At 39.9% G+C, this 27,380-nt stretch overlaps 2 protein-coding genes across 5 annotated transcripts in view; one reads left to right on the forward strand and one right to left on the reverse strand.

The window, feature by feature from the left end:
- Positions 1-14,385, forward strand: part of pof1b (POF1B actin binding protein) — an 83,395-nt gene extending 69,010 nt beyond the window's left edge. Inside the window, exons 14-16 of one of the 2 annotated variants that reach the window (XM_033030412.1) lie at positions 8,752-8,819; positions 12,774-12,885; positions 13,041-14,385. In XM_033030412.1, coding sequence (XP_032886303.1) covers positions 8,752-8,819; positions 12,774-12,873 — 168 coding nt within the window. In that variant the 3' untranslated portion in view covers positions 12,874-12,885; positions 13,041-14,385. The remainder of the gene's footprint in view (positions 1-8,751; positions 8,820-12,773; positions 12,886-13,040) is intronic. The other variant, XM_033030413.1, reaches the window with a different exon arrangement.
- Positions 14,386-24,642: 10,257 nt separating this feature from the next.
- The window catches only part of LOC116979024 (zinc finger protein 711-like), a 40,136-nt gene continuing 37,398 nt past the window's right edge, over positions 24,643-27,380 (reverse strand). For all 3 annotated transcript variants that reach the window (XM_033030415.1, XM_033030416.1, XM_033030414.1), the window contains one exon: positions 24,643-27,273. In XM_033030415.1, the coding sequence (XP_032886306.1) occupies positions 26,096-27,273 (1,178 nt within the window). In that variant the 3' untranslated portion in view covers positions 24,643-26,095. The remainder of the gene's footprint in view (positions 27,274-27,380) is intronic.

Raw genomic sequence — 27,380 nt, forward strand, 5'->3', positions numbered from 1 at the left:
TTGCCCTCCGGGGGGCTTCAACATCAAGAGCCTCGATCACCTCGACACATCAGTTTGACTACCTGACCACGGGAGATGAAGCAGGGAAGAGATAAGAATTTTTGCCTTCCATCACAGTGAGGAATTAAATTGTGTTAATTGTTGCTTTTTGCTGTCATGACTGCATGGTATGAAATTTATTTTTGTTTGAATGACAATAAAGGAAATTCAATTAAGTCCAGGCTTTGCTAACAACTTTAGTTTTAATAAACTGTAAATTCTAACGTGTGACAAGTTTTACCCTGTAGAGTTATTCAACTGGAACTGCAAGTTTTGATTAAAAGGTTATCGAGCTGAAACATTAATTCTGCTTCTCACTCCATAGATGCTGCCTGATTTATTTAGTTGCTTCCAGTATTTTCTATTCTACATTCCAGATTTCCAGCAACTGCAGTATTTTGTTGCAACTTACTCTGCTTATATCTCAAATAGATTGCAGCAGATCTGTAAATTGGCCAAATGCAGATGTGACATTTCAGCTTATTCTGCCTCATTCCAAGGCTTTGTTCTTGATTTCCATATAACCATATAACAATTACAGCACGGAAACAGGCCATCTCGGCCCTACAAGTCCGTGCCGAACAACTTTTTTCGCTTAGTCCCACCTGCCTGCATTCATACCATAACCCTCCATTCCCTTCTCATCCATATGCCTATCCAATTTATTTATATAACCATATAACAATTACAGCACGGAAACAGGCCATCTCGGCCCTACAAGTCCGTGCCGAACAATTTCCTTGCTATCTTTGTAGTTTTTGCTTTCAGTGGTATGGAATTTCTGCTGCTTTTTCTTGATCTCCCTTGTGGTTTTAGCAGCAACATCTGGAGAAATCCAACAGTGATGTAATATCTGTAAACTATTTTCTCTTGGATTTTGTCTGAAAATATGATGTGGATTAGGATTATTTTTGTAGAGTTTGTACAAAATTATATTATGCGTCTTAAATCATATGAATACTTTCCCCTCCAGGTTTGTAAATTATTGTTGTATTTTTGGGATATTTCAATAGTATCTAACGGCCCCAAATTGTGTATCATACCCCATCTCAACCCAAACACCATGCCAGTTCTGCCACTGTTTAGCAATGTTACAACATTTTGAGATTTTAAAAATCAAGTCTGTAATTTATCCCATCAGATAAAGCATAAAAAGAAGTTTAATTTGACACCTAATTCACTTTCATATCTTCAGTATTAAAAGAATTATGGTCATTTTCATACTCGGAAATTAGCATCTTGTTCCCTATTGCTTTTTCATTGACTTAACACAAAAGCCCATAACTTTTTTAAAAATTAAGAGAACTGAAAGAAATTTTCAGTTATTATAGATTGAAGCATTCTGAAACAAATATGAAACAATCTTACTTAGATAACTTGAAATGAAAGCATATAATTAGTTAGTTACCCAATTGTAGCTAATTACTAAATTCAATTACTAGATCTAAACATCTATCCATTTCTTAAGAATAGGTTAACATTTTTAAATAGCCTAAGTGTCCAAATAACATTCACACAAGAATTCACAAATATAACATAATTTTTAAATCTCATTGTCATGGGTTTATAGGCCAAATGGAAGGAATTTAATGTTTAATACCTGTAAATTAATGGCCATTTAAATCAACTTGCGAATGGGTTTTTCTGGAACGCTATCAATTGTAATGTTGCGGTTGCGGTGGATTTAAACCCGTATAGGCAGCAAATACACTGTCGGTTCGTTCATGGGGAAAAAATCACCGTTTCGCTGCTTAAAATTAAATGTGAATTAAATACATGAATTAAGAAACACTTTTATACATAAAAATAAACTACTTTCTTTTACCTGTCCCCTACGTAAAATCCGGCCCCGTTGTCGGCATTGACGACTTCAGAAGCTGATTTTAAAATCACTCCAGCGAATAACTTGTCAGGCGAATTAAAAAAAAAAAAAAAAGGCCGTCGGGACGATTCCTCAGCCAAAACCTGCACTCCAACAAAATATAATACAGGACCAGGTAGTGAAAACTACCTAAACTAATAATTTAACCCCGCCCCCCCCCCCCCCTCAAACGCGCCAAAATCGCGCACATGGCCAGTGGCAGAATTGCAGCGCCGCTGAATGTAAGTATTGTAACATACCTACACTGTTTATAGGGAAATGTATAAAACTACTGTGATGATTAATGCATAGTGCTTTCTACCTGTTGAAGCATTGTGGTCTATTAAGCTTTGACCCAGCAAACTAAGAACATGGTGTTCAGTTATGCTGCATTCCCTGAGCTCATGGTCCAGTCATGTCAATTTTAGATGATCTTACAGGCACGTCTAGGTTTGCAACCAGATATGAAGCACTTCTGTTGATAACTTGCCAACTGATGGTACCTTCAGGACTTTAACATAATAGTGTAATTCAGCCTATTATAACTTCACTTCGGAAATATTACTCTTATTTGAGCTCCATCCCTGATGATAATCTAGCTGCAACTGAAAAGCAAGAAAAGGTCTGTAACAAATAGAGGCTGTTGGGGTGGCGTGCCTGCTTTCACTGGTTGAAAATAAATACTGCTGTCATTGACAAATAATTTTGGTAAGCAGGCACATTTGTAGCCTATAATTGAAGATAAAAAGAGTTGGCTATTTATAAATATAATATAATTTAATCACTACTTGCTGGGAGTCAAATACCTCAGTAAAAACCTATAGACATTACACACATAAACCTGACTATACCCTGCGGCAGGAAGCTGTCTTGATGCTGCATGTTTCTAATTCATGAATTAGTGCTACTTTACAGCCTATGGATATAATTTCAGGCAGCATTCAGTAACCAGTGCTGATTGTAACCTTGCCTATCAACAAGTGGGGCAGCACAGTGGCGCAGCAATAGATCTGCTGCCTCATAGCGCCAGATACCCCAGATCGATCCTGACCTTGAGTGCTACCTTTGTTGAGTTTGTACGTTCTCCTTGTAACCATGTGGGTTTTCTCCAGGTGATCCGGTTTCCTCCCACATTCCAAACGTGCAGGTTTGTAGGTTAATTGGCTTCTTTAATTTGCCCCTAGTGTGTAGAATGCGAACGTGGGATAACACATAACTGGTGTACGGGTGATTATTGGTTGGTGAGGACTCGGTGGGCCAAAAGGTCTGTTTCCAAACTGTATCTTTAAACTAAACTAGATTGAATTGAATTGAATAAATTTTATTAGCCAATTATGTATACATACAAGTAATTTGCCTTTGTGCTTTGCTCGCAAATAACAACATGATATACAGTAGACAATTAAAAATAAAACATTATAATTTAAACATGTGAAGAATGGGGAAAAAAAATACCAGAGCACAAGGATGCTACAGGCTTTTGGCTGTTGAGTAGAGCTACTGCTCGTGGAAAAAAGCTGTTTTATGTCTGGCTGTGGTGGCTTTGACAGCCTGGAGTCGCCTTCCAGAGGGAAGTGATTCAAAGAGTTTGTGGCCAGGGCGAGAGGGGTCAGAGATGATCTTACCCGCTCTCTTCCTGGCCCTTGCAGTGTACAGTTCATCGATGGGGGGAAGGTTGCAGCCAACAACCTTCTCGGCTGATCGAATGATGCGCTGCAGCCTCCGGATGTCGTGCTTGGTGGCTGAGCCAAACCAGACTATGATGGAGAAGGTGAGGACAAACTCTCTGATGGCCGTATAGAATTGGACAATCATTGCCTGTGGCAGATTGTGTTTTTTCAGCTACCGCAGGAAGTACATCCTCTGTTGGGCCTTTTTGACTGTGGAGTCGATGCACAGTGCAGTTAGATCTTTTATAATCTAGAATGGATTTGTCATCTTTTCCAAGAATGTAAAAATGAGTGCAAATGTATATTTAAAACGTTAAGCAAATATAAATGGTATAAAAACAAAAAAAAGTCCAGCAAGCTGGAGTAATGAGATATTTTAAATTTGTCAGTAGACTACTGCAGTAAGGTCAATCTGCATCACTTAATTCAGCATAGTATGTCAGTCTCTAGCTATCCTTCCATAATGAGACATTCTGGCATTATTAATACCCATTTTTTAAATAAACAAAACAGACTTCAATTTTTATTTTTTTTAAATATTTTTATTAGAAGTACAATAAAGTACAGTAATACACATCACATATATCTTATTACATTTGTTGTACCACTTCATATTTTGAGCTTTAAGAAATAAAAGAAGTAAGGAAAGTGAAAAAGAGTCGTGAAGGTGCAGGAAAGTGTTGGGAAAAGAAAGCCCCTTAGAAAAGAAGTTAGAGAAGGAAGTAAAGAAAGGAAATAGACCCTAGAAAAGAAGAAAAAAAAAAAAAAAAAGAAACAATCGCTCTATTATAACACAAAACTCCGCAAAAAAGGATATACCAACCGTATTTTTTACCCCCCGTTAGCAGATCCTGGCACCATTTATTTTTTAAATTACTATTGCACCTTATGCTTGTAATATTTCCATAAATGCAGACCACGTCTTTTGGAAGTGGTCTGCTTTGCCTGCTAGGCGGAGTCTCATCTCTTCCAGGTGTAATGTTTCGAACATGTTTGAAATCCACATTTGTTGGTATAGGAGCATTTTTCCAGAATTTGAGTATAAGCTTTTTTCCCATTATTAGCCCGTAATTAAGTAGGTTCTTTTGAAACACGTTTAGTTCGGGGCTACCTTCCGTTATTCCAAAAATAATCCATTCAGCTTTTGGTACAAGTTTTATTTTAAATAATTTTGTGAAGATTTCAAATATTTCGTTCCAGAATTTTTGGATTTTTATACAAAAAACAAAAGAGTGCGCTATGGTAGCTTCTTGAGACTGACATTTATCACAAATGGGTGAGACATTGGGGAAAAGTTTATTTATTTTGGTTTTTGAATAGTATAGTCTATGTAATGTTTTGAATTGAATTAGAGTATGTCGTACTTTGATCGAACATTTATGCACATATAGTAAGTGTTTATCCCAGCTCTCTTTTGAAATTTTTATAGCTAGTTCTTGTTCCCAGTCTCTTCTAATACCATCAGTTGTAGGTATTTCTATATTTAAAATAGTGTTGTATAAGTATGATATTAGGTTTGCTGATTCAGCCTTTGTCTTCATTGCTTCATCCAGTAAGTCTGGAGGCATGTTATGATAGTCTTTTGTGTATTTTTTCAGATAGTCATGGATTTGAAGATATTTAAAATATTGATTATTTCTCAAATTATATTTCAGTTGTAATTGTTGAAATGATAATAATTTTCCAAATTCATACAAGCCTCCGAGCATTTTGATTCCCATTCTTTCCCATTGTGTAAATGATTTATCTATAGTGGAAGGTTTAAATGACGGATTATTGACTATTGGCATTAAAAGAGATAGATTTCTTAATTTTAGATTCTGTTTTATTTGTTTCCAAGTTCTAATTGTGCTATGTATAATTGGATTTTTATTGTAATTTTTGTTATTCAGATTCATTGGTGAGAGGAGAGTCGCTCCTGTATTACACGGAGAGCAGTCCTCTCTCTCCATTACAATCCAGTCCACCTGCTGGGCAGAGTTGTCCAGCAGGTGAATCATATTTTTAATATTTACTGCCCAATTATAGTACATAAAGTTAGGGAGCGCTAGACCACCCATCTCTTTTGGTTTACTAAGGTGTGCTCTTTGTATTCTGTGGGATTTATAATCCCATACAAAATTTGTAATGTCTGAGTCCAATTTTTTGAAAAACTTTTTTGGAAAATATATAGGTATTGATTGAAATAAATATAGGATTTGTGGTAAAAAGATCATTTTTATAGCATTTATTCGACCTATTAAAGACATCGGGAGCGTTTTCCAGAATTTGATTAGATTATTTAGTTTCTTAAGTAAGGGACTGTAATTGGCTTTAAACATAGCGTGATAGTTTCTAGTAATTTCAATCCCAAATATTTGAATTTTTCTGTGGCTATTTTAAAGGGGAATTTTAAGAGATGTGTTGAGTCTTTCGGTTTTATCGACATAATTTCACTTTTGTTCCAGTTTATTCTGTATCCTGAGAAAGATCCAAAGTCCTCAATTAGATTTAATATGTTTGGTATACTGATTTGCGGTTTTGTGATGTACAGTAGTACATCGTCGGCATATAAAGATATTATGTTATTTGAATTTTTGTATTATAATCGTAAATATCCGGGTGTGTTCTGATTTTTTTCAGCTAAAGGTTCAATTACCAGAGCAAATAACAGCGGTGATAATGAACATCCTTGTCTATTGCCCCTTGATAATTGGAATTTCGTAGATAGTATATTATTAGTTAATATTCTAGCCGTAGGTTTGTTATATAATAATTTAATCCATGCGATGAAGTTCTCTCCCATTTGAAATTTTTGCAATACTTTAATCATATAATCCCATTCTACTTGATCAAACGCTTTTTCTGCGTCCAATGAAATGATAGATAACTCTTGTTCTTGAGGTGTGTGAATGCATTATGTTAAGGAGACGTCTCAGGTTATTAAATGAGTGTCTCTTAGGTATAAATCCCATTTGATCCTCGTTTATTAATTTACTAACATATTTACTTAGTCTTCTAGCTAGTGTTTTCGCTAATATTTTTTGATCCGTATTTAACAAAGCAATAGCTCTATATGAGCCTGGTTCTTCTATATCTTTATCTTTTTTAAGTATTAATGTAAACGTTGATTCTGCTAGTGTTTCAGGTAAGATGTGTTCTTTAAAAGCATATGTATACATTTTCTGTAAACGTGGTGTAACTATGTCGTAAAAACATTTATAAAATTAATTACTGAATCCGTCTGGTCCTGGTGTTTTTCCATTCTTTAGTGTGTTTGTTGTGTCTTCTATTTCCTTAGATGTAATTTGTGCTCCCAGTTCCTCTTGTTCCTTCAATTCTAGTTTTGGAAGGTTACAATTGTCCAGGAATTCTGAAACTTTATTATTGTCTATTAGCGTTTTGGATGTGTATAAATTCTGGTAAAATTGAGCAAATCTTTTATTGATATCATTAGGTAGTGTTAATAATTCCCCTCTATCTTCAATTTAAGAGAGCTACTAAGCATTTGTTGTTTTTGCAATAATTGCTGAGTTAGATCAAGCATACCTAAACACTTAAGCTTGGAGGGCCATTCTCAGGTTAGAAAGGGAGACAGCAGACAAAAGCAACTGTCAGCACTTCCATACATATTAAATGCTCCCTTGGAACCTACTTATAGGTGTAGTGATATTAAGAGAATGTTTGACAGCATTAGTGCATACTTCTCTGCACATTTAGTGGCTCATGAGAATGAGAATACTGAAGCAGGTCTCAGCTGGACGGTTGTGACATTTTTCAACTTTAGTCAAAGAGCTTTACCCTCTCTGGGCTATTACTAGAGAACCCAAGGCATCCACCTACCTCCTCTATGTGGGTGCCATTGTTAAGGATAGTTTCCTCGTAACCTACTCTCGCTTCAATCATCTGCTCCTTTCAGCCCACTCGGCAGCGGCTCGACTACAGTCGTCTGTCTTTTTTTATTTTTGTCTTGTTAAATGTATGTCTTTGAGTCAGTTTTTATTATTTTTTTTAGCTGTGTATATGTGGGGGGTGGTGGGGGGGCTGTGGGGAAACCGTTTGAATCCCTTCCCTGTGCGGGGACCCGACTATTCCCTGTCGGGTCTCGGATGTCGTTGGGCCTAACATCGTGGAGTCGGCAGCGACCTCCGGCCGGGACTAATCTGAGGGCTCCAGTTGCAGAGCCTGCGGAACTGAGATCGCGGAGCTGGCCAACTTCGGAGCGGGAAGAGCTGTGGTGGCGTGCGGCTGCGACCCGACTTTGGAGTTCGGAGGCACCGGCCGCAGACCCGGTGGACGGGAACATCGGGAGCTCGCAGGTCCCTGGTGGGAGACCGCTTTTTCGAGCTCCGCAACGGCGACTTCTCCCGCTGGAATCGCGGGTTTAAGGACATGGAGACGGGGCCTAACATCGCCCGGCGTGGCTTAAACGGCCTCAGGACTTACCATCGCCCGCCGGGGGCTTAAATGGCCTCAGGACTTACCATCGCCCGCCGGGGGCTTTAACATCGGAGCCCCAGTTCGCCTCGACACTGCAGTTGGACTGCTGGACCACGGGAGAAGGAACAAAGGGAAGAGATAAAGACTTTGCCTTCCATCACAGTGAGGAGATGTTGGAGACTCACTGTGATGGATGTTTATGTAAACTGTGTTAAGTGTGGGCCTTGGATTGTGTTGTAAACTGTAGAAATGATATTTCGTTCAAACCTAGGTTTGAATGACAATAAATTGCATTCTATTCTATTCTATTCTATTCTACTCCATCTTCTTTGGTAATCTCTGACCAACTGTTCAGTTAAGTTTCAGATCAATGTCACAATCAAGATACTGCCGAGGAGACTTTGACAAACAGTGAGATGACCAGGCTTCCTCTTGCTTGAAATGGTCATTTCTTGTCATGTATGAGGATGTTATTCCAATTCTGTTGGAGGCTAGCATGGACAGTATTACTTAATCGAAACCAGGAGATGGATATTGTTTGGGCAGGAAACAAATGCCTGAACCATAACAATTTTATTTTTCTCTGATAGGGTTCCTAAAGCAGGAAACCTATGGCAAGAATGTTTGATAACTGTTCTCAATCTAAAGGGAATATGCGCGGCTGGACATTGAATGATATTTTAAGAGTTCTCCAGCATAAAGATTTATGGCTGAAATTCCAAAAATGAATTATTCATAATTTACAATATCCTTTTTTTTTAGGAAATCACGAGACTCAGATCTTCACAACATGGGTCCAACAATGTGACGCGCACCATCATCACAAAGCGGTAATGCATATTGACATTAGTTAAAAAGTGTATAATTATTGGATTACATCTGGCCTGTCAGCCATTCCTTTTAAAAAGTCAACAGTATTATTTTCCAAAACTGAAGTATACCAATCATAATTTGTTACTAGTTTAAGGCAATATAATTGTAATCTTGATAAAATAAAATCACTGGAAGATGTCACATTCTCTTGAGCTTTCAAATAAGACATACATGGGATATTTCACAGATATTGGGGAGAGATCTTAAGACCTTCCATGTGGAGGATGGAAATGTAATGGGACTGGATGTCCATGGTAAAGGTAAAGCAATGGGAGGCCTAGAAATTGAAAATTATTCAAGAGTTGAAGAGCGTGTGAGGTGTCTCTGATGTAGGTGGGAAGGGACTATACAAGTGGGAATAGGATGGAATCAAGCCATGTGGAGATGCGTTCAGTGGGGCAGGAGTCTGCCAGTTGTGGATTTTAGGGAGGAGGAGATAGAAGTGGGTTGTGCAGATTGGGGTACAATAAGGTTGAAGGCTGTGGAGGGAAGATTGCCAGAGATGATGAGATTAGAAACCGTCTGGGAGATGATGGTGTGGTGTTCATTCAGGGGGTCATGGACAAGGGGTTGGTATGAGGTGGTGTCCGAGAGCTGGCGACTGTCCTCAGCATGGCTGGTCTGGAGCTTTTTGAGATGTGGGTGCAGGGATACAACGGTAGGGCCTCTGATAAGTTAGATGTGGGAATTATATTTTCTGCACCCCGGCTACCTGGAATCATGGATAGGAATCTCAAAACATTCAGGGCTGAGCCGAGATAAAATTTATATGAGTTAGATAGAGCTCTAGAGGGGCTGGTGGAATCAAGGGATATGGGGAGAAGGCAGGCACGGGTTATTGATTGGGGACGATCAGCCATGATCACAATGAATGGCGGTGTTGGCTCGAAGGGCCGAATGGCCTCCTCCTGCATCTATTTTCTATTCTAATATGTAGTGCATGAATAAATTCTCCACCCAAGTGGGGTAGTAGGCTCATTCATAAAGTATCTTCAAAACAAACATCGATAAATTTTTAGATATTAAGAGAATGAAAGGTCTGGGTTTATGCAGGGAAGTGGTGCTGAGATTAAAAATAGGAGAATTATTTGTGCTCAGATTAATAGGAATAGTAGGAAAGTGGAGCCAAGTTGTCTAGTTTGTCTGATGTGTTTTAAGTGTATAACAAAGCTACTTGAAGTTGCATCTCAGCAATGGTGGGCCAGTTCATTGGCTATATTTAAGAGGGAGTTAGATGTGGCCCTTGTGGCTAAGGGGATCAGAGGGTATGGAGAGAAGGCAGGTACGGGATACTGAGTTGGATGATCAGCCATGATCATATTCAATGGCGGTGCAGGCTCGAAGGGCCGAATGGCCTACTCCTGCACCTAATTTCTATGTTTCTATGAGGGAAACTTCAAGATACTACAATTAGAGTAGGGAAGTGATCCAAGAAACATAAGGACTGGAGGCAGTTACAAAGATGAAGGAAAGCTCTTAGTGGAATTTTAACATGAAAAAAACTTTAAATTGATTCTCTGGCGATTAAATCAACTTTTAAAACATTCAGAATCAAAGCAGGCCATTTTAATTTGATTAAATAAATATTGATATTTTAGTTTTTTTTTTTAATGTATAAATAAGGCTGCAATTTACCTGTGCTCTTTTCCAGTTGTCTGATGGTTTTGCAAAATAGCATGCACACTTAGTGTTATAATTGAACGAGTAAAATCAGGGAAGTTGCTGACTCATTACATAGAAACATAGAAATTAGGTGCAGGAGTAGGCCATTCGGCCCTTCGAGCCTGCACCGCCATTCAATATGATCATGGCTGATCATCCAACTCAGTATCCCGTACCTGCCTTCTCTCCATACCCTCTGATCCCCTTAGCCACATCTAACTCCCTCTTAAATATAGCCAATGAACTGGCCTCGACTACCCTCTGTGGCAGAGAGTTCCAGAGATTCACCACTCTCTGTGTGAGTTCTTCTCATCTCGGTTTTAAAGGATTTCCCCCTTATCCTTAAGCTGTGACCCCTTGTCCTGGACTTCCGCAACATCGGGAGCAATCTTCCTGCATCTAGCCTGTCCAACCCCTTAAGAATTTTGTAAGTTTCTATAAGATCCCCTCTCAATTTCCTAAATTCTAGAGAGTATAAACCTCTCCCTGCTCCTATACTCAAATCCTTTTGCTATGAAAGCCAACATACCATTCGCTTTCTTCACTGCCTGCTGCACCTGCATGCCCACTTTCAATGACTGGTGTACCATGACACCCAGGTCTCGCTGCATCTCCCCCTTTCCTAGTCGGCCACCATTTAGATAAGTCTGCTTTCCTGTTTTTGCCACCAAAATGGATAACCTCACATTTATCCACATTATACTGCATCTGCCAAACATTTGCCCACTCACCCAGCCTATCCAAGTCACCTTGCAGTCTCCTAGCATCCTCCTCACAGCTAACACTGCCCCCCAGCTTAGTGTCATCCGCAAACTTGGAGATATTGCCTTCAATTCCCTCATCCAGATCATTAATATATATTGTAAATAGCTGGGGTCCCAGCACTGAGCCTTGCGGTACCCCACTAGTCACTGCCTGCCATTGTGAAAAGGACCCGTTTACTCCTACTCTTTGCTTCCTGTTTGCCAGCCAGTTCTCTATCCACATCAATACTGAACCCCCAATGCCGTGTGCTTTAAGTTTGTATACTAATCTCTTATGTGGGACCTTGTCGAAAGCCTTCTGGAAGTCCAGATACACCACATCCACGGGTTCTCCCCTATCCACGCTACTAGTTACATCCTCGAAAAATTCTATAAGGTTTGTCAGACATGATTTACCTTTTGTAAATCCATGCTGACTTTGTCCAATGATTTCACCACTTTCCAAATGTGCTGCTATCCCATCTTTAATAACTGACTCTAGCAGTTTCCCCACTACCGATGTTAGACTAACTGGTCTGTAATTCCCCGATTTCTCTCTCCCTCCCTTCTTAAAAAGTGGGGTTACGTTTGCTACCCGCCAATCCTCAGGAACTACTCCAGAATCTAAAGAGCTTTGAAAGATTATTACTAATGCATCCACTATTTCTGGAGCTACTTCCTTAAGTACTCTGGGATGCAACCTATCTGGCCCTGGGGATTTATCGGCCTTTAATCCATTCAATTTACCCAACACCACTTCCCGGCTAACCTGGATTTCACTCAATTCCTCCAACTCCTTTGACCCGCGGTCCCCTGCTATTCCCGGCAGATTATTTATGTCTTCCTTAGTGAAGACGGAACCAAAGTAGTTATTCAATTGGTCCGCCATATCCTTGTTCCCCATGATCAACTCACCTGTTTCTGACTGCAAGGGACCTACATTTGTTTTAACTAATCTCTTTCTTTTCACATATCTATAAAAGCTTTTGCAGTCAGTTTTTATGTTCCCTGCCAGTTTTCTTTCATAATCTATTTTTCCTTTCCTAATTAAGCCCTTTGTCCTCCTCTGCTGGTCTCTGAATTTCTCCCAGTCCTCCGGTATGCTGCTTTTCTGGCTAATTTGTACGCATCATCCTTCGCTTTGATACTATCCCTGATTTCCCTTGTTATCCACGGATGCACTACCTTCCCTGATTTATTCTTTGCACTTTGTGTATACAGTGCAATGATTTGGTTTCTGAGAACATTGTGCTTCTGCCTTTATTTACTTTGAAAGGTTGAAGGTTTCAAGAAAATGTACTACACTTTTCCCTGTCAATGGAAAAATTAACCAGAATAATCTTTAAATGTTGTCAATGTTAATCAAACAAGGGTTGCATGAAATATGTGCCAAAAATACATATTAATTTTTAATTTATTTTCCATTTTCTCTGTATTTTTCTCTTGAGATGTGAATTGTGGTATTTGGCTCCTGAAGGATCATTTTACCCCTTGTTTACAATGCAGATACCTTGACTATCCTATTCTGGGCCTTCTGGACAATATACCTAAATCACCAAGTAAAGAACGAAAGACTATTTTCTATGAAAATAATAGAAGAAAGTAAATAAGAAAACAGGTACGTTTTATATAATTTACTCTTAACTCTTGCATCAGTTGCATTACCAGAAGAGTGCTGATGAACTGTGTATTCTTTCTTAGCAAGCTTTTACAGGCAATGGATGTGTTTAAACTTGTTGATATTGAAGGTACTCTTGCCTTGTATTTTCACAGTAGGTAAGGACTGAACCCTGGAGTAACACTCCATGAAATCTATTCTCATTAGGAACATCTTTCGGCCTACTGAAGACTAATTGAATACATCGGGAAGTATTTACTATTTTTGCCACCTAGGTTAATCAACATTTTCTTAATTTTATGGTGTCCTTTCTTAGCCTTGATTAGCCACAAAACGTGGTATTTTGCGGGGAATCGGTATCAGTTTGTGTTAAACTGTTTATTTTTTAAATGTATTGTTGAAGACTTAAGGTGTGAGGATTTTTGCTATTTTACCTTTTAATATTAGAATTAAATTAAATTGCATATTAGACTTAAAGGTGGTTGGTATGAAGAATAGAGCATAAAAATTGAAAAATAAATTAAATGCAAGCTAAACCACTGTCTAGTTGATGAGTGGGTGCTTTTTATCTGCATATTGAATGGTGATGTTTGTTTATCCTGTATATTATATGAAAGGCATTTTCCACTATACTTAGTGTGCCAGTTTCACTTGAACAGCAATGATTTAGTAGCAATACACAAGAGCACTGCCTTTTATTTGTGATTGTTCTCATTTCCATGTACATATACTTAAGTATAGGTACACTAAAGACAAGAAACATTACCAGTGATGGATGAAATATTTTATAATAATGGATTTTACCTTTTGTTCTGAAATAATTTTGTAATTTAACTGTGGATTATTGACATTGAAAATATATATTTTAAGATGTATAAAATTTATTGGTGATTTAAAATAAAGAGGATTAAATTTATTTATATTCAAAATAACGTGACAATTACTAAATTGCGATAAGAATTAAAGAGTGCTCTCTGAAAATTAAATCATCCTAATTGACTGTGTCCAGAAATAATTTCGACCATTCATTTTTAGCAATATCTGCTCATCAGTCTGTTCCATTCAAAACATGTTTGTAGGACATAAAGAAACTCTGATTCAAATGGATGAAACTGATCATTAAGTACAGTGTTAATTTTATACTTTATGGCTGAAGTAATTATTCTCAGTGCGCTTTTTTTTAGTGCAATAAGCAACTTCGAAATTATGGAGCTAGACCTTCTTGTTAGTATTGTGACCAAATATGTATATGTCTCAACTTTCTTATTGAACATTGGGGTTATAAACTGTACTGCACAGAACCATTAGCGTTTTATTCCATTATACATTCTGGGGTGCAATAAATTACTTTGTTGTACGTTAATGCAAGTGGATACATTTCTGTATTCCTTGAATGGTTCAAGGCTATCATTACAATTGAAAAATGCAGCCAAGACCGCAGAACAAATCTATATGTATCCATGCAATTTAACAAAAAAATAAAAAAAATAGATAAATTGTCTTTTGTTCAGAATCATTACTTGTTCAGTACTTTACTTTTAGATCGTAGTGCGAACACTAAGTCTGGGCTGTTAGAATACTTTAACCTTGTGGTACAAAGGCAGAAACATTCGACATCACTAAATAGAGTATATTGGAAGACATTTGGCATCCATGGAGAATGAGGAGATGTATAGCTGCATGGAAAACCTAAAAGGTGTTTGCATATAGTTGACATTAGAGAGCTGCTTTGTAGGTGGACAGAGTCTGGGAAATGAAGTGTGTTATTTGCACATTTAGTGCAGATGTCAACTATCAATCAGCTACTACAATTCTCAAAAACATCACTGCATGAATCATAAGCAACTATTTTTGCTGCATTAATATATATATATATATATATATACACACACACACACACACTAGACTCAGTGGAACCCATTGGGTCCCATGTTCACATGGGAGGGCTGGTCCCCCAATGCAATATTCCATCTCTTGACCAATTCCAATATTGGTGGCCAGTGGGGGGGGGGGGGGGGGGGCTTTCTGGAGCACTAGTATGGATGCTGAAGGGACTGGTTTCCAGAGGGCTAGTATGGACATTGTGGGCCAAATAGATTTTTGGGGTGGCAGCTCACTCTCGGCTGGTGGGCTGGCAGTTGACTCACGGCTATTCCTTGAGATTCCATTTCAAGCAGGGTGCAAGGCCACTAAATTCAAGTGCAGTTTCTTACCACTTCAAGCAGGGTGCAAGACCACTAAATTCAAGTGCAGGTTCATACCACTTCTAGCAGGGCGCAAGGCCACCAAATTCGGGTGCAAGACCACCACATTCAAGTGCAGTTTCCGACCACTTCAAGCAGGGTGCAAGGCCACCACATTCAAATGCAGTTTCATACCATTTCAAGCATGGTGAAACCACCATAAAACCACACCAAACACCACAGCCGTAAGTGGTAGAGTTTTATCTAAAATCAATATACAGTGCAAACAGGAAATTGTCAAGTTTAGACCACCAACCATTTGCAGTGCTTTTACTTCAACCCAACCCCCCACCAACCATTTGCAGTGCTTTTACTTCATCCCAAACCCCCACCAACCATTTGCAGTGCTTTGACTTCAACCCAACCCCCCCCACTGACCATTTGCAGTGTTTTTACTTCAACCCAACCCGCCACCGACCATTTGCAGTGCTATTACTTCAACCGAACCCCCCACCAACCATTTGCAGTAATTTTACTTCAACCCAACCCCCCACCAACCATTTGTAGTGCTTTTACTTCAAACCAACCACTTTTCATTTTTAAACCACATTAAGGGCACTCGAGGTCTGTAAAACCACACTCACAGTTTAGGAGACATGTGTTCAGTGTTATTCACAGCTCAGACTGGGAGACATGACCCTCTCACTTCCCCCATCTTGCAGAGACTGACTGAGGCACAACACTTCCGGATTTTATAGTCCCTCCCCCCTCCCACCAGCATGGGCAGCAGAGAGAATCGCAACATTTTTTAAACATTAATAACTTTTATTTTTCATCGATGGGAAAAATCCTCTTGTCCTGCGCAGTGGAGGGGGACTCTGAGTAAGATGGGCAAAAATCACAGCCGTAAGTGGCAGTTTTTTTTTTCCAAAATCATGAAACAGAAAAACAGGAAGTGGTCAAGATCAGACTTTTAGTAACATACTAGACCAAGTACAGACCTGTTGGGTCTGTTCCTCCAACGTCCGGTTGTGGTGGAGGGGCGAGGGGGGCAGCATGCGGCGTCACACGCACTAACCACCCCCACACACACGCTAACTACTCCCCCTTGATATTATATTAATATTATTAAGAGTGAGGGCAGAGAGAGAATGGGGAGAGACAGAGAGAGAGGGGCTGAGACAGAGGGAGAGGGGGTGGAGGGGAGAGAGAGATGGGAGGAGGGAGGGGGGCTGAGGGGGGATCAGATAGTGGTGGAGGGGGTTTAGGGGAGGGAGGGCAGGGGGGGTGGGGGAGAGAGAGAGAGAGAGAGGGGGGGGGGAGAGAGAGGGTGGGAGGGAGAGAGAGGGGAGGGGGGAAGAAGGGAGGGAGGGGGGAAGAAGGGAGGGTGGAGAGGGGTAGAGCCGCCCAGCAGCTTTCGGCCTCAGACCGTTTTGTGAACAACTTTATTAAAAATTTGGGGCAATCAAATTTAGAGATGAGTCGAGTTGCGAAATTTGTAGGTTAAATCGCTACCGAAATATGTAAAAATCTCAGCGTATTCGTGTCTGGTTTTCGAGAAAATAAGTTTCAAAGGCAAAATGACATACACCCACACACACAGAGTTTTAATAGATATATATATATCAACATTCACAGCAATCTTGCACAAAGAAAGATTAATAATTCCTCTTTGTGCCACCTTAATTTAATAAACATGCACTAGCCTTCCAGTGGAACTGGTCTTTGAATATTTTTAAGGCAGAGGTGGATAAGATTGTCAATATGCAAGAAAGTAAAGATTAAGAAAGACGGGTAGGAAAGTGATGATGAGGTTACAATAAAACCAGCCATGATCTTATTGAATGTCAGAGCAGGTTCAATGTGTCAAGGGAGTTACATGTAGTCCTAAATCATATACTTAATGGATTGTGGAGGCATGCTGCTTGGCTATAGCACTGGTTATTGCTGTTGCACAGTTTGCCACTGCTACAGGTTAGATGGTTTTCATTGAAGAGGAAATAATCTTAATATGAAATTGTTTGAGAAAGGGAGCAATGTGAAAAGGCTCTATTTAAATGTCCCCAAAGCATGAACCCTGCAATTACATTTATTTTCAATTGAAAACTGTTGGTGTGGATAGCGTTCATAGGGGAATTTTCCAAAATAAAACCTGAACAACCCGTCAACCAAAACTGCACATATATAAATAGGTTTTTAAAAATTCATTCATGTAGCTGATATTATCTAACATTAATGACTCCAGTCAACAATCCAATCATTATAGTTGCAACTTTAAGTCTATTACATTTGCAAAATTATTTGTGTATCTCTTTCACATACAATGGACATCAGCTCATCCTTGCTCTAATGTAATTCTCTACAATTTATATTACAATTGTGCTGAGTAAATTATATTAGTTCTTATTTTCAGTATGATCTCAGCTTTTCTACATAGCATGATATTGTAAACATGCTCAGCTCAATTAGCTTAACCTGCCTAAATATTTAAGAAATGTATCTAATTCACCCCACCCTTCCCAGAATGCTTTGAAAACCAAAAATTCTCATAACCCGTTCTTCTGGTTTTTACTAAATCTATTTGAACAAACTTTTTGACAATCGTAAGGCCAATTTGTTTTTCACATTTCATTTATCATAATTCTGAATGAAACTCCAATGGTATAATCACCTAGCAACACACCCAATGTAAAATTAATAATGTCCAATTGTTGTGGTTCCCTTGGATAAGTTTACAAAGCAAACAGTTGCTTTGATTTATTGTGGCTGTGATAGTGTCAGGTTTAAATTATAAAGCTTTGTTGCAGCTTGACCACTTTCTTTGCAACTTGTAAATGCAAAATGCAGAAGGGCAACATGAATGTGCTGCGTGAATAATTGTATGTATAACATATTTTCACCTCCAAGTTATCTATAATTGCACAAAGGAATCAGGATTGTTGAAGAGTGAATAGCATGTTTTAATTGGAAATTCTTCTGTTCAAAAACAGAAGTTTGCTATAACATTAGAATTGACTGCGTGCAAAATATGCCAAATAATTATTTACTTGATTTTCATATAGCTCACAATCTTGTCTGTGTTCACATGATTTTCGCATCTGCAGTCTCATGAGTAAAAAAAGATAGAGGAACAGATATGTAGACAGCTTACAGAAAGATGCAAAAGCAACAGGGTTAGTGTAGTGGGAGCACTGCACACAAATCCTGATGTTTCTGTTAGTTATGAGGATCAATTGAGTTTGAGGAGAACTGTGATATATTGCCTTAATTAAAGTATTACATACAGTGTAGCAACAGTGACATGTTAATTTTAGAAGTCCACCACCTTGTGCCGAACAAAAGTATTGCTCTGTTTAGTGTCCTTCACACATTCCAGCACGATTTATGGAACTTTACAATAATGCAAAGCTACACAAAATAAACATCTGGCCTCACTAGCTCCACAATCACAAACCTCAATGCCAATCCACAATTGACCAAGGTTCTGCCCTGATTTCCTGATTCCCCAAAGAGCACAACTTACCAAAATCTGATGCCCCTAATCCTCCAAATAGAGGCCTTGATCTGCACCCTATTCCCAAACCATTTAAGGGACTGATCCTTAAGGCGAGATTGAACATCCCACCTCAACCCCAAGTCCAAATCCTAAATGGGTTCTCGGACCACCAACCCTGTCTCCATTAGTTGGAAAATGAAGGATTTTTTAAAACGTTGAATTAATATATGTAAACATCTATCTATCTATACATAACTAAAATGTGGATCTTGTTATCTTCCGGTTTGCGCGGTCATTCTATTTGGGCAAAAACGGTACACAATAGCGCTACGATTTTTCGCCAGCGTAATCACTGTTCTCCTCTGCTGCGATTGCACCGTTTCGTTCTGATCGGTGGTCTAATGTAAAAGTCAGCGAGATTTAAAACTCGCGCGTGCGCAAATCGATCTACTTTCCTGCCAGTCGGAGCCACGTGGATTGGTCTTTTCTCCTTTCATTCCGCGGGACGGTCCGCCCCTTCCTTCTCCATCGCGTCTTTAATGGAGCTGAGGGAGGCTCTGGATGACCGGTGGAGGTCTCCAACCAGACACAGTTTTCAGAGGGACCGGAGTCGGAGATATCGCCAAATGGAAAACGGAGACTCTGATCCCGGCAGAGAAGGTCCAGCGCCCGCTATGAGTCCACCAGCCCCTTCCCCTCTGGTCCCCCTCGCTGTTTACTGCCCCCCTCTCCCCCACAACCCCCGTCTTTTCTCCAAGCCCTCTCCCCTCCCTCTCGCCACCACACCCCCTCCCCTCCGCCTCCACAAACCCCCCCCGCGGGGCCCACCGCTTCACCCCACCCCTCCCCGCCTCCACACCTTTCCCTCCCGCCCCCCACCCCCACAACACCCCTCCCTCCACCTCACACCCCTCCCCTCCACTACCCCAAGCCCCCCTCCTCCCACAAACCTATCTGCCCACATACCCCTCCCCCCCATAACCCCTGCACCCACACAACCCCCTCCCCACACCCCTCCCCTGGCCACACAACCCTCCCCCTCCACCCACCCTCTCCGGCTCCATAAAGCCCGCTGCCCCCCCCACACTCCTCCACTCCACTATCCCCACAAGCCCCCCGCCCACACCGATCCCCCAACACCCCTCCGCCCACACACCCTGCCCACACAACACCCCCACCCCTTTCCCCACCCCTCTCCCCACACACCTCTTTCCACACACACCCCTCCCCACACACACACACCCTCTCCTCCCCACTCTCCCCACACACCTCTTTCCACACACACCCCTCCCCACACACACACACCCTCTCCTCCCCATCACACATCCTCTCCTCCCCCCTCTCCCCACACCCCTCTCCTCCCACACCCCTCCCTCTCCCCACACACACCCTCTCCTCCCCCACACATACCCCTCTTCCCCCCCTCCCCACACCGCCCTCCCTCTCCCCCACCCCTCCCTCTCCCCACCCCCACTCTCCCCACACACACCCTCTCCCCACTCCTTCCCCCCCCCCTCCCTCTTCCCCCACACACCCCTCCCTCTCCCCCCCCCCCCCCCTCTCCCTACACACACCGGGTAAGCTTTCTCTATCATTTAGTGAAATCGTGGCTGATCTGATTGATCAACTCCGCATTCCGGTTTTCCTTTGGTAACCTTTCACCCCCTTTGCTTATCAATCATTTATCTTGTTCTGCTTTAAAAATATGCTTTTTGAGCAAATGCGTTCCAAAGTCTCAATGTTCAAAATAATGTCACCTTATCTGCTTGAACATTTTAACTCTGCTTCCCATTTAAACCTCTCTGGCATGAGGGGTTACATTGTCCTCCTACATTGTCAGAGTGAGGCCACATGCAAACTGGAGGAACAACACCTCGCATTCAGGTTGGGTCGCATACAGCCCAGTGGTATGAACATTGAGTTCTCCCCCTATGACAATCAGTTTGAAGAAGGATTCTAGCTTGAAATGTCACCTATGTCTTTGAGATGCTGCTTGACCCACAGTTACTGCAGAACTTTGTGTTCCAAACAAACACCAATCACCAGTTACCAACAAATGCAAGCTAATGGTTAAAAGGAGACCAACTTGAAAATGGAGACACAGAGACTGGGGTAAAAAACAAGCTGCTGGAAGAACTTAGTAGGTCAGGAACCATCTGAAGTGGGTAGTGGACTGATGACATTTCAGGTTAGTACTCCTCATCTGGAGTACGAGGCCTCTCATTAAAAAAAAACACAGCAAATGCACATATACAGGTTTTGTCTTCAGAAAAAGTGTAATTAGAATATGACCATTAGTAGATACCTTTATTCGTGGTTCAAACCTATATGACCTGTGGAGCCGTTTGGTATAGAGGTCACAGGTTTAGGAAGTAGTCTGGGTGAGTACATGCATTTTATAGATAGGATACACCATAGCCGTTGTGTGCCAATGCTTAGGTTGTTAATATGGAGCTAATGAAGGAGGCTGCTTTGCCCTGGATGCTGTTGAACCTCTTGAGAGTTGTTAGCCCTGTACACATCCAGGCAAGTGGAGTCTATTCCTTCACTCCTGCTTTGAAAATGATGGACTTCCAACAACCACAACCATCTTCTCATATGAGCCATGACCCCAACCCTTCTTCCCTTGATACCTATTGACCTCAGTTTTACGGCACTCCATGATGCCACATATTAAACAACAGTTGGTCTCCTCCTCAACCGTATATCTCCAATTCTTCTATAACCTAACATAGTTAGCAACTGTTAACATTCAGGAGATGATTTAAAACAAAGTTTTGTCATTACATTAAAAAATAACTTTAGATCTTTAAGTTTTAACGGAATTGTTTATTACATTGACAGGCATTTATAATCAGTATATTAACGCCAGAAATTTAGGAGCAATAGATGAGATACGATTCCCCCTCCCCCCCATATATTTGTACCATTAGTAGCTGATCCCTAAGGCAGGGACTGGAGCTTAGTCATCAGCAAAACAGAATCATTGAGCCAAAATAAGCGCTTTGCTCCAAACCTTCTATGCCAACCAAGTTACCAAACCAAGCATGTCCCACTTGGTTGCATCTGGTCCAGATCCACCCAAACCTTTTCTATCCATGTACCTCATTAAGTGTATTTTAAAAGTCGTAATTGTACCCGCCCCAACCACTTCCTCTGGCATTTGTTCCATATACACACCACTCTGTATGAAGACGGTGCCCCTCGGGTCCTTTCGAAATCGTTCCCCTCACCTTTAAGCTATACCCACAAATTTTGACTCCCTACACAGCAAAGACTGGCTGTTCCCCTCGTCTATCAACCTTGTGATGTTATATACTCTATAGCTCACCCCTCAATCTGCTACGCTCCAAGGGAAAAAAGGACTTTGCCTATCCAGCCTCTCCTTATTACTCAGGCATTCCAGACCTGTCTACATCCTTGTGCAGTCTTTCCAGTTTATTGATATCTTTCCTAAAGCAAGGCGACCAGAATGGTATACAGTATTCCAAATGTGCTTGTACCAGAATCCAATGGCCAGTTTCTGGACTGTGAATGTTAAATAAAATATACAGTGCATCATATATTTCATACAACTTAGATTTGAACAAGAACACAATGACATTTCCATACTCTTCATTAATATTTAGTTATGCTTGCGTTAAATGCAGGTTCACTTTTCCATCCTGATGGTACAATTACGTAACAATCGGAAATAAATGACCATGTGCTTTCAGTTTGATCACAGGTTGCATGGAGACTGAGAGCCTGCTGGAGAAGTACAGGATTGAATACAAATTCATATTCACACTGCAAACCATTATCTACTGTAAGCTCCAGTCAGAAGTAAATGATAAAGAGATCAACTGCTTCTTATAGGAATAAAAGCAAAGGAATTAGTAGGTGGACCCGGTCATTCAAAATTCAAACATCGAGAAGTGAAAAGTTTAAAGCAAGATGAACTGAACCGGAGGACTAATGCAAATGCCTTATTTGTTGGGGATTCCAATATAAGATATCCTGACAGGAAATTTATTCATTACAACCATACTAATCCTTTTTCTATTTCTGGAATCATCGTATTGGAAAGTAGTTTCAAGGGGATACTATTGTTTGGGGGAAGTAAACTGACAGACGGCAGTGATGCAGTGGATCAGTGTTGCTGCCTCACTGCTCCAGAGACCCGTGCTTTATGCTGGGTGCTATCTATGTGCACATTCCCCCTGTGAATAGGTAATTTCTAGTGTAATGATCTTCCACAACACAATCCTGGACTGCGCTGTGCTACTTAACAGGCATAAGCACCTTTGAACTGTTGCTGACTCCTCTCACAACATTTCACTCATTTAGTTTAGTTTCATCTCCCCAATACTGATGAATCACAACCTTTGACTGCATCTGCTTGTATTTTCACAACGTTTTTGGATGAAGTGCTTCAAAGAAGAAAAATATCATAGTTTGGGATTGAAATGGGAACATGGGTAACAAATTAGCCATGTTGTCATAAGCAATGAATTATCTTGAATGAAGTGGTTTCCAAATGGGGCTCTGGCACAAGTAGATGTCCTACGTTTGATCCCCTTTTGTTCAATACATTCATTCATGAATAGGAAAACAACATTGGTACTAACTTGTAAACTACCTGGAGCTAATAGATTGCAGATTAATTTTATGGATCCAAGATTAGGTAATAATCTTAAATATAGACTAATATGCAGCTGCACCCAGGTATATTCAGAAATAATATGAAATATTACAGGTGTACATCAATTAACAAAGATGGACCCTAAACGGTGATGCACTCAAGTAACATCAATACAGTGCCACAAGGACAAACTAGTTGAGATGGGTCAATGTAAGTGTTGTCAAATGACTCCCAAATCACATTTCTTTCCTATGTCAGATGGGAATTTTGGCAATGGGTTGAAATCACCCCATGCTGATAATTAGTGTTTAAAAAAAAAGATGTCTATAGCACAAAAGTGGATTTCACCTATTTTTGGATCAATTTACGAGCACCATATTTTGCCTTAATGTCTTAACAACCGTCACCAAAAGGATTTGCTAAACTAAGGCGACTTCATGAAGACATTTCTCTCATGCTTTTCTTCTTGTAATTATTACGTTGACATGCATTCCCAGATAGAAGGGATTGCCTGAAGGAGATAAACGCACAAAGAGCATTGGGCAGCATGGTGCACAGCGGTAGAGCTACTGCCTTACAGCGCCAGAGACCCAGGTTCAATTCTGACTACGGGTGCTGTCTACGGATTTTGTACGTTCTCCCTGTGACCTGCGTGGGTTTCTCAGAGATCTTCGGTTTCCTCCCACACTCCAAAGACATACAGGTTTGTAGGTTAATTGGCTTGGTACAAAAAATGTAAAAATTGTCCCGAGTGTATGCAGGATAGGTTAATTTAAGGGGATCACTTGTCGGTGTGGACTCAGTGAGCGGAAAGGCTCCTTTCTGTATCTTCAAAATAAAAACAAGTGGTGGAGGGTGCCTAGAGACAACTGGGATAAAGAGGGAAAACCCTGAGGGAAGGGGAAAAAAAATCGAGATGGATATGTTTAAAAAAAGATCTGAATTAAGATCATCAAGAAGCATGGGACTACCTCTTGCCATGCAATGCTATTAGATCTTGTGCCATGATTGGACTGCTCCATGATAATCTTTGGTGCTACAGACAGTTGCATCTGGCATGCAGATGCTGGAATTCTGGTTTGTGCTGCCTCTCTGCAAAGGGGAACACATGAAAATCAATACTGAGGAGCTTATGAAGAGGAAAATGATAACCCAGTAATGACCATGAGTTTGATTCACAAACTAGTGTGACATACTCCTTTGTTTAACTGTCATTCTCAATCGTTACCTTCAATGTTTTGTTCCAAGTTTTGTTTGTACTTCAGAAAAACACACCACACGTTTAATACATTATAATGTGCGAATCAGTAGAATACACACACCTACGTTTAAATTCCTGATGGTCTGGATTTCACCACTTCAAGTACAAAATGCCTTTATTTACCATATCATTTTAGGTTTATGAATTTTATCTGTATAGGAGCAAGTATTCAAAATTATTATTACATCACTTATTTCATAGCAATTTAATTGTTTTATTACCACAATCTGTATTGTCACTTTACAGAAGCAAAACAGTAAAACACAGTTATTTACCAGAAATTAAATACTCATGACTTCATCCTCAAGCAAGCTTCAAAGACTAAATCATAAATCTTAGTTCATAATTTGTGGACATAAGAGTGCATGCAACCAACAGTAATTAATTATCTGTAAAACTGCAATGTGATTGGGCAAGGGGAATTGACCAAAAGCTAACTTTCAGTGCAACGGATGTAGTTTTATTGATATACTCATCACATTAAGAACATTTAGAAATAGTAATCCCACAGAACAGTGACAAAAGATTTCTTATTTTACAGAGTGTACAACCTTTGCAGCCACATTAAAACACACGTGTTTTCTTAAATCTAAGAGGCATTGCTAAATTAACATTCTGAATTTTGAAAATAGAACATTTTGAATTCTCGAGCAACTGATTCTCATCTGGTGCAAAACGAAAATTGACAACATTTGAAGAAACACAAAACTACCACAATACAATGAACAAAGTTAAAAATTCACAAAGTGAACAACCATTTAATGTGTGAGCAGTAACCAGCTAAAAAAAAAACTATATCCATCATACCACTTCCTATACATTATATGGATAACAATGTCAAAACAAGATCTGTATCCATTAAATAGCCCTGAACCAAATTGTTTGGCTCCTGAAGTACTCCCATGTTATATTATTTACGGATCATGAGTATTTGCAAAGGGATGCATAAAAATATCATACATGCCCTATAGTAAAAAGCAGTCCAACTCTTAAGAGTACGAAATTAATCTACACTGGCTGCGTAGACCCATTCTTGCATTGATAGTAAAATAGCAAATCTGTCTCAACTGCAGCACCTATAAGGAATAAAGTAAAATAAATCCCAAATCCACTGAACCAGTCTTTTTACAAGCATTTTGGAACGTGGTCTGTACTTGTTGACTATTTATCACAAATAACTATTCATTGGGATTTATTTTTGATTAAAAAAAAGTTTAAAAGATGTTTTTAAACATCAATTCCAGTAATCAGATAATTTACCAGGATTAACTGTAAAATGGAAACAAATTTAAAAGGTCTAATTGTGAGTTTTATAGCATTGCTGTGGAATAGAATATTTTGCAGCTGCATGTGAGACAAACTCAAGACACCCAAAATTGTTTTAAAAAAAAGACAATGAACTCACTTAATGGCTTCACAATTATGGCAATCCCAGAACACTACTTCCTAGTTTCTGTAAAGAAACCAAAACATTTGTACAATTGACTCCGCCTCCCAATTCTCATACCTTTTGACAACTTATAATACAAAGGATGAAAGGTAGATCGAGAAACAACACTCAAGTCGAGTCCAGGAGAAACAGTTCACGAGCCATGCCAATTAACTCAGTTAATTAAGTTTGTGTAAAATATTTTTACGCCTGTACATCACATTATAGCCTCTTTATGATGCCGCATTATATGCTGGTTCTTTTCAGAAGGCCTACGAAAACCTTTCTTACAAAACTCACAACGGTGAGGATAGTCCTTTGTGTGAATAGAAATTACATGGCGCTTGAAGCCCGAAGCATCAGTAGTGCTATACTCGCAATATTCACACTGGTAAACTTTCTTCCCACTATGTGTCTTCATGTGCTTCTTAAGTTCACTTTGCTGTCGAAACTCTCTCTTACATCTTTTGCATTTAAAAGGAAGATCCTTAGTGTGAACTGAAAGAATATGGCGACTGAGTATAAAAGGATCTGCAATTTTGAAATCACAGTGCCTGCACTGATGAAGCTTTTTACCCTTGTGAGTTGACATATGTTTCTTCAACTCCGATGGACGATGAAATCCCTTATCACACACCTCACATTTGTGTGGGAATTCCTTGGTGTGCACAGATATTATATGACGTTTAAGGTCACTAGAATTGGAGCTCCTGTGGTCACAATGAGTGCATTGATGTGTCCTATGTGCCTGAAATAAAGTGGCATGCTTTTGCAGATCTTTGTCATCCAAAAATGTTTGCGGGCAGTGGTCACATTTGTATGGCAGCTCATTGCTGTGCTTGGTTTTCACATGGGTTTTCAGATTAGAAGCATCAGCAGACCTATACTCACAGTACTGACAATGATATGGTTTCTCCCCAGTATGAGTTCGCATGTGTTTCTTGAGTTCTGATGGATGACGGAATCCTTTCCCACATTCCACACAAATGTGTGGAAAATTCTTGCTATGCACTGCCAACAGGTGCCGATTGAGAAGACCCTGTTCAGCTGTCTCATAATCACAAAATTTACATTTATGCATTTTAGTTTCTTTTTCTCTGTTAACCAGTTTGTGAGTGGTCAGTGTCCCTGCCTGAGTGAATCTTTTCCCATACTCACTGCACTCGTATGTTTTCTCTCCTTTGTTGATGAGCTTGTGACTCTCCAAATGATTGTGAAAACTTGCTTTTTTATTTGTTGTATAGTCACAGTCTGTACACTGATACTTCTTCTTTGCACTTTGCTCCAGATGATTCTTCATATGTCTTTTCAAGAAACCCCTTGATTTAAACTTCTTTCCACAGATGTGACAGGGGTATACAGTTATGGGTTGTCCATCAGGTCCTATGATGACAGCTTTAAATGAAAAAAAAAAAGATTTAAAAAAAGATTGAAGTTACTGCTAAGATACTATGGTCTTTGAATCTGAAAAGTAAACCAACTTTGAAACAGCCTGATTGAGA

Source organism: Amblyraja radiata, chromosome 12 (assembly GCF_010909765.2).
Source record: "Amblyraja radiata isolate CabotCenter1 chromosome 12, sAmbRad1.1.pri, whole genome shotgun sequence".
In the NCBI taxonomy this organism is placed as follows: domain Eukaryota; kingdom Metazoa; phylum Chordata; class Chondrichthyes; order Rajiformes; family Rajidae; genus Amblyraja; species Amblyraja radiata.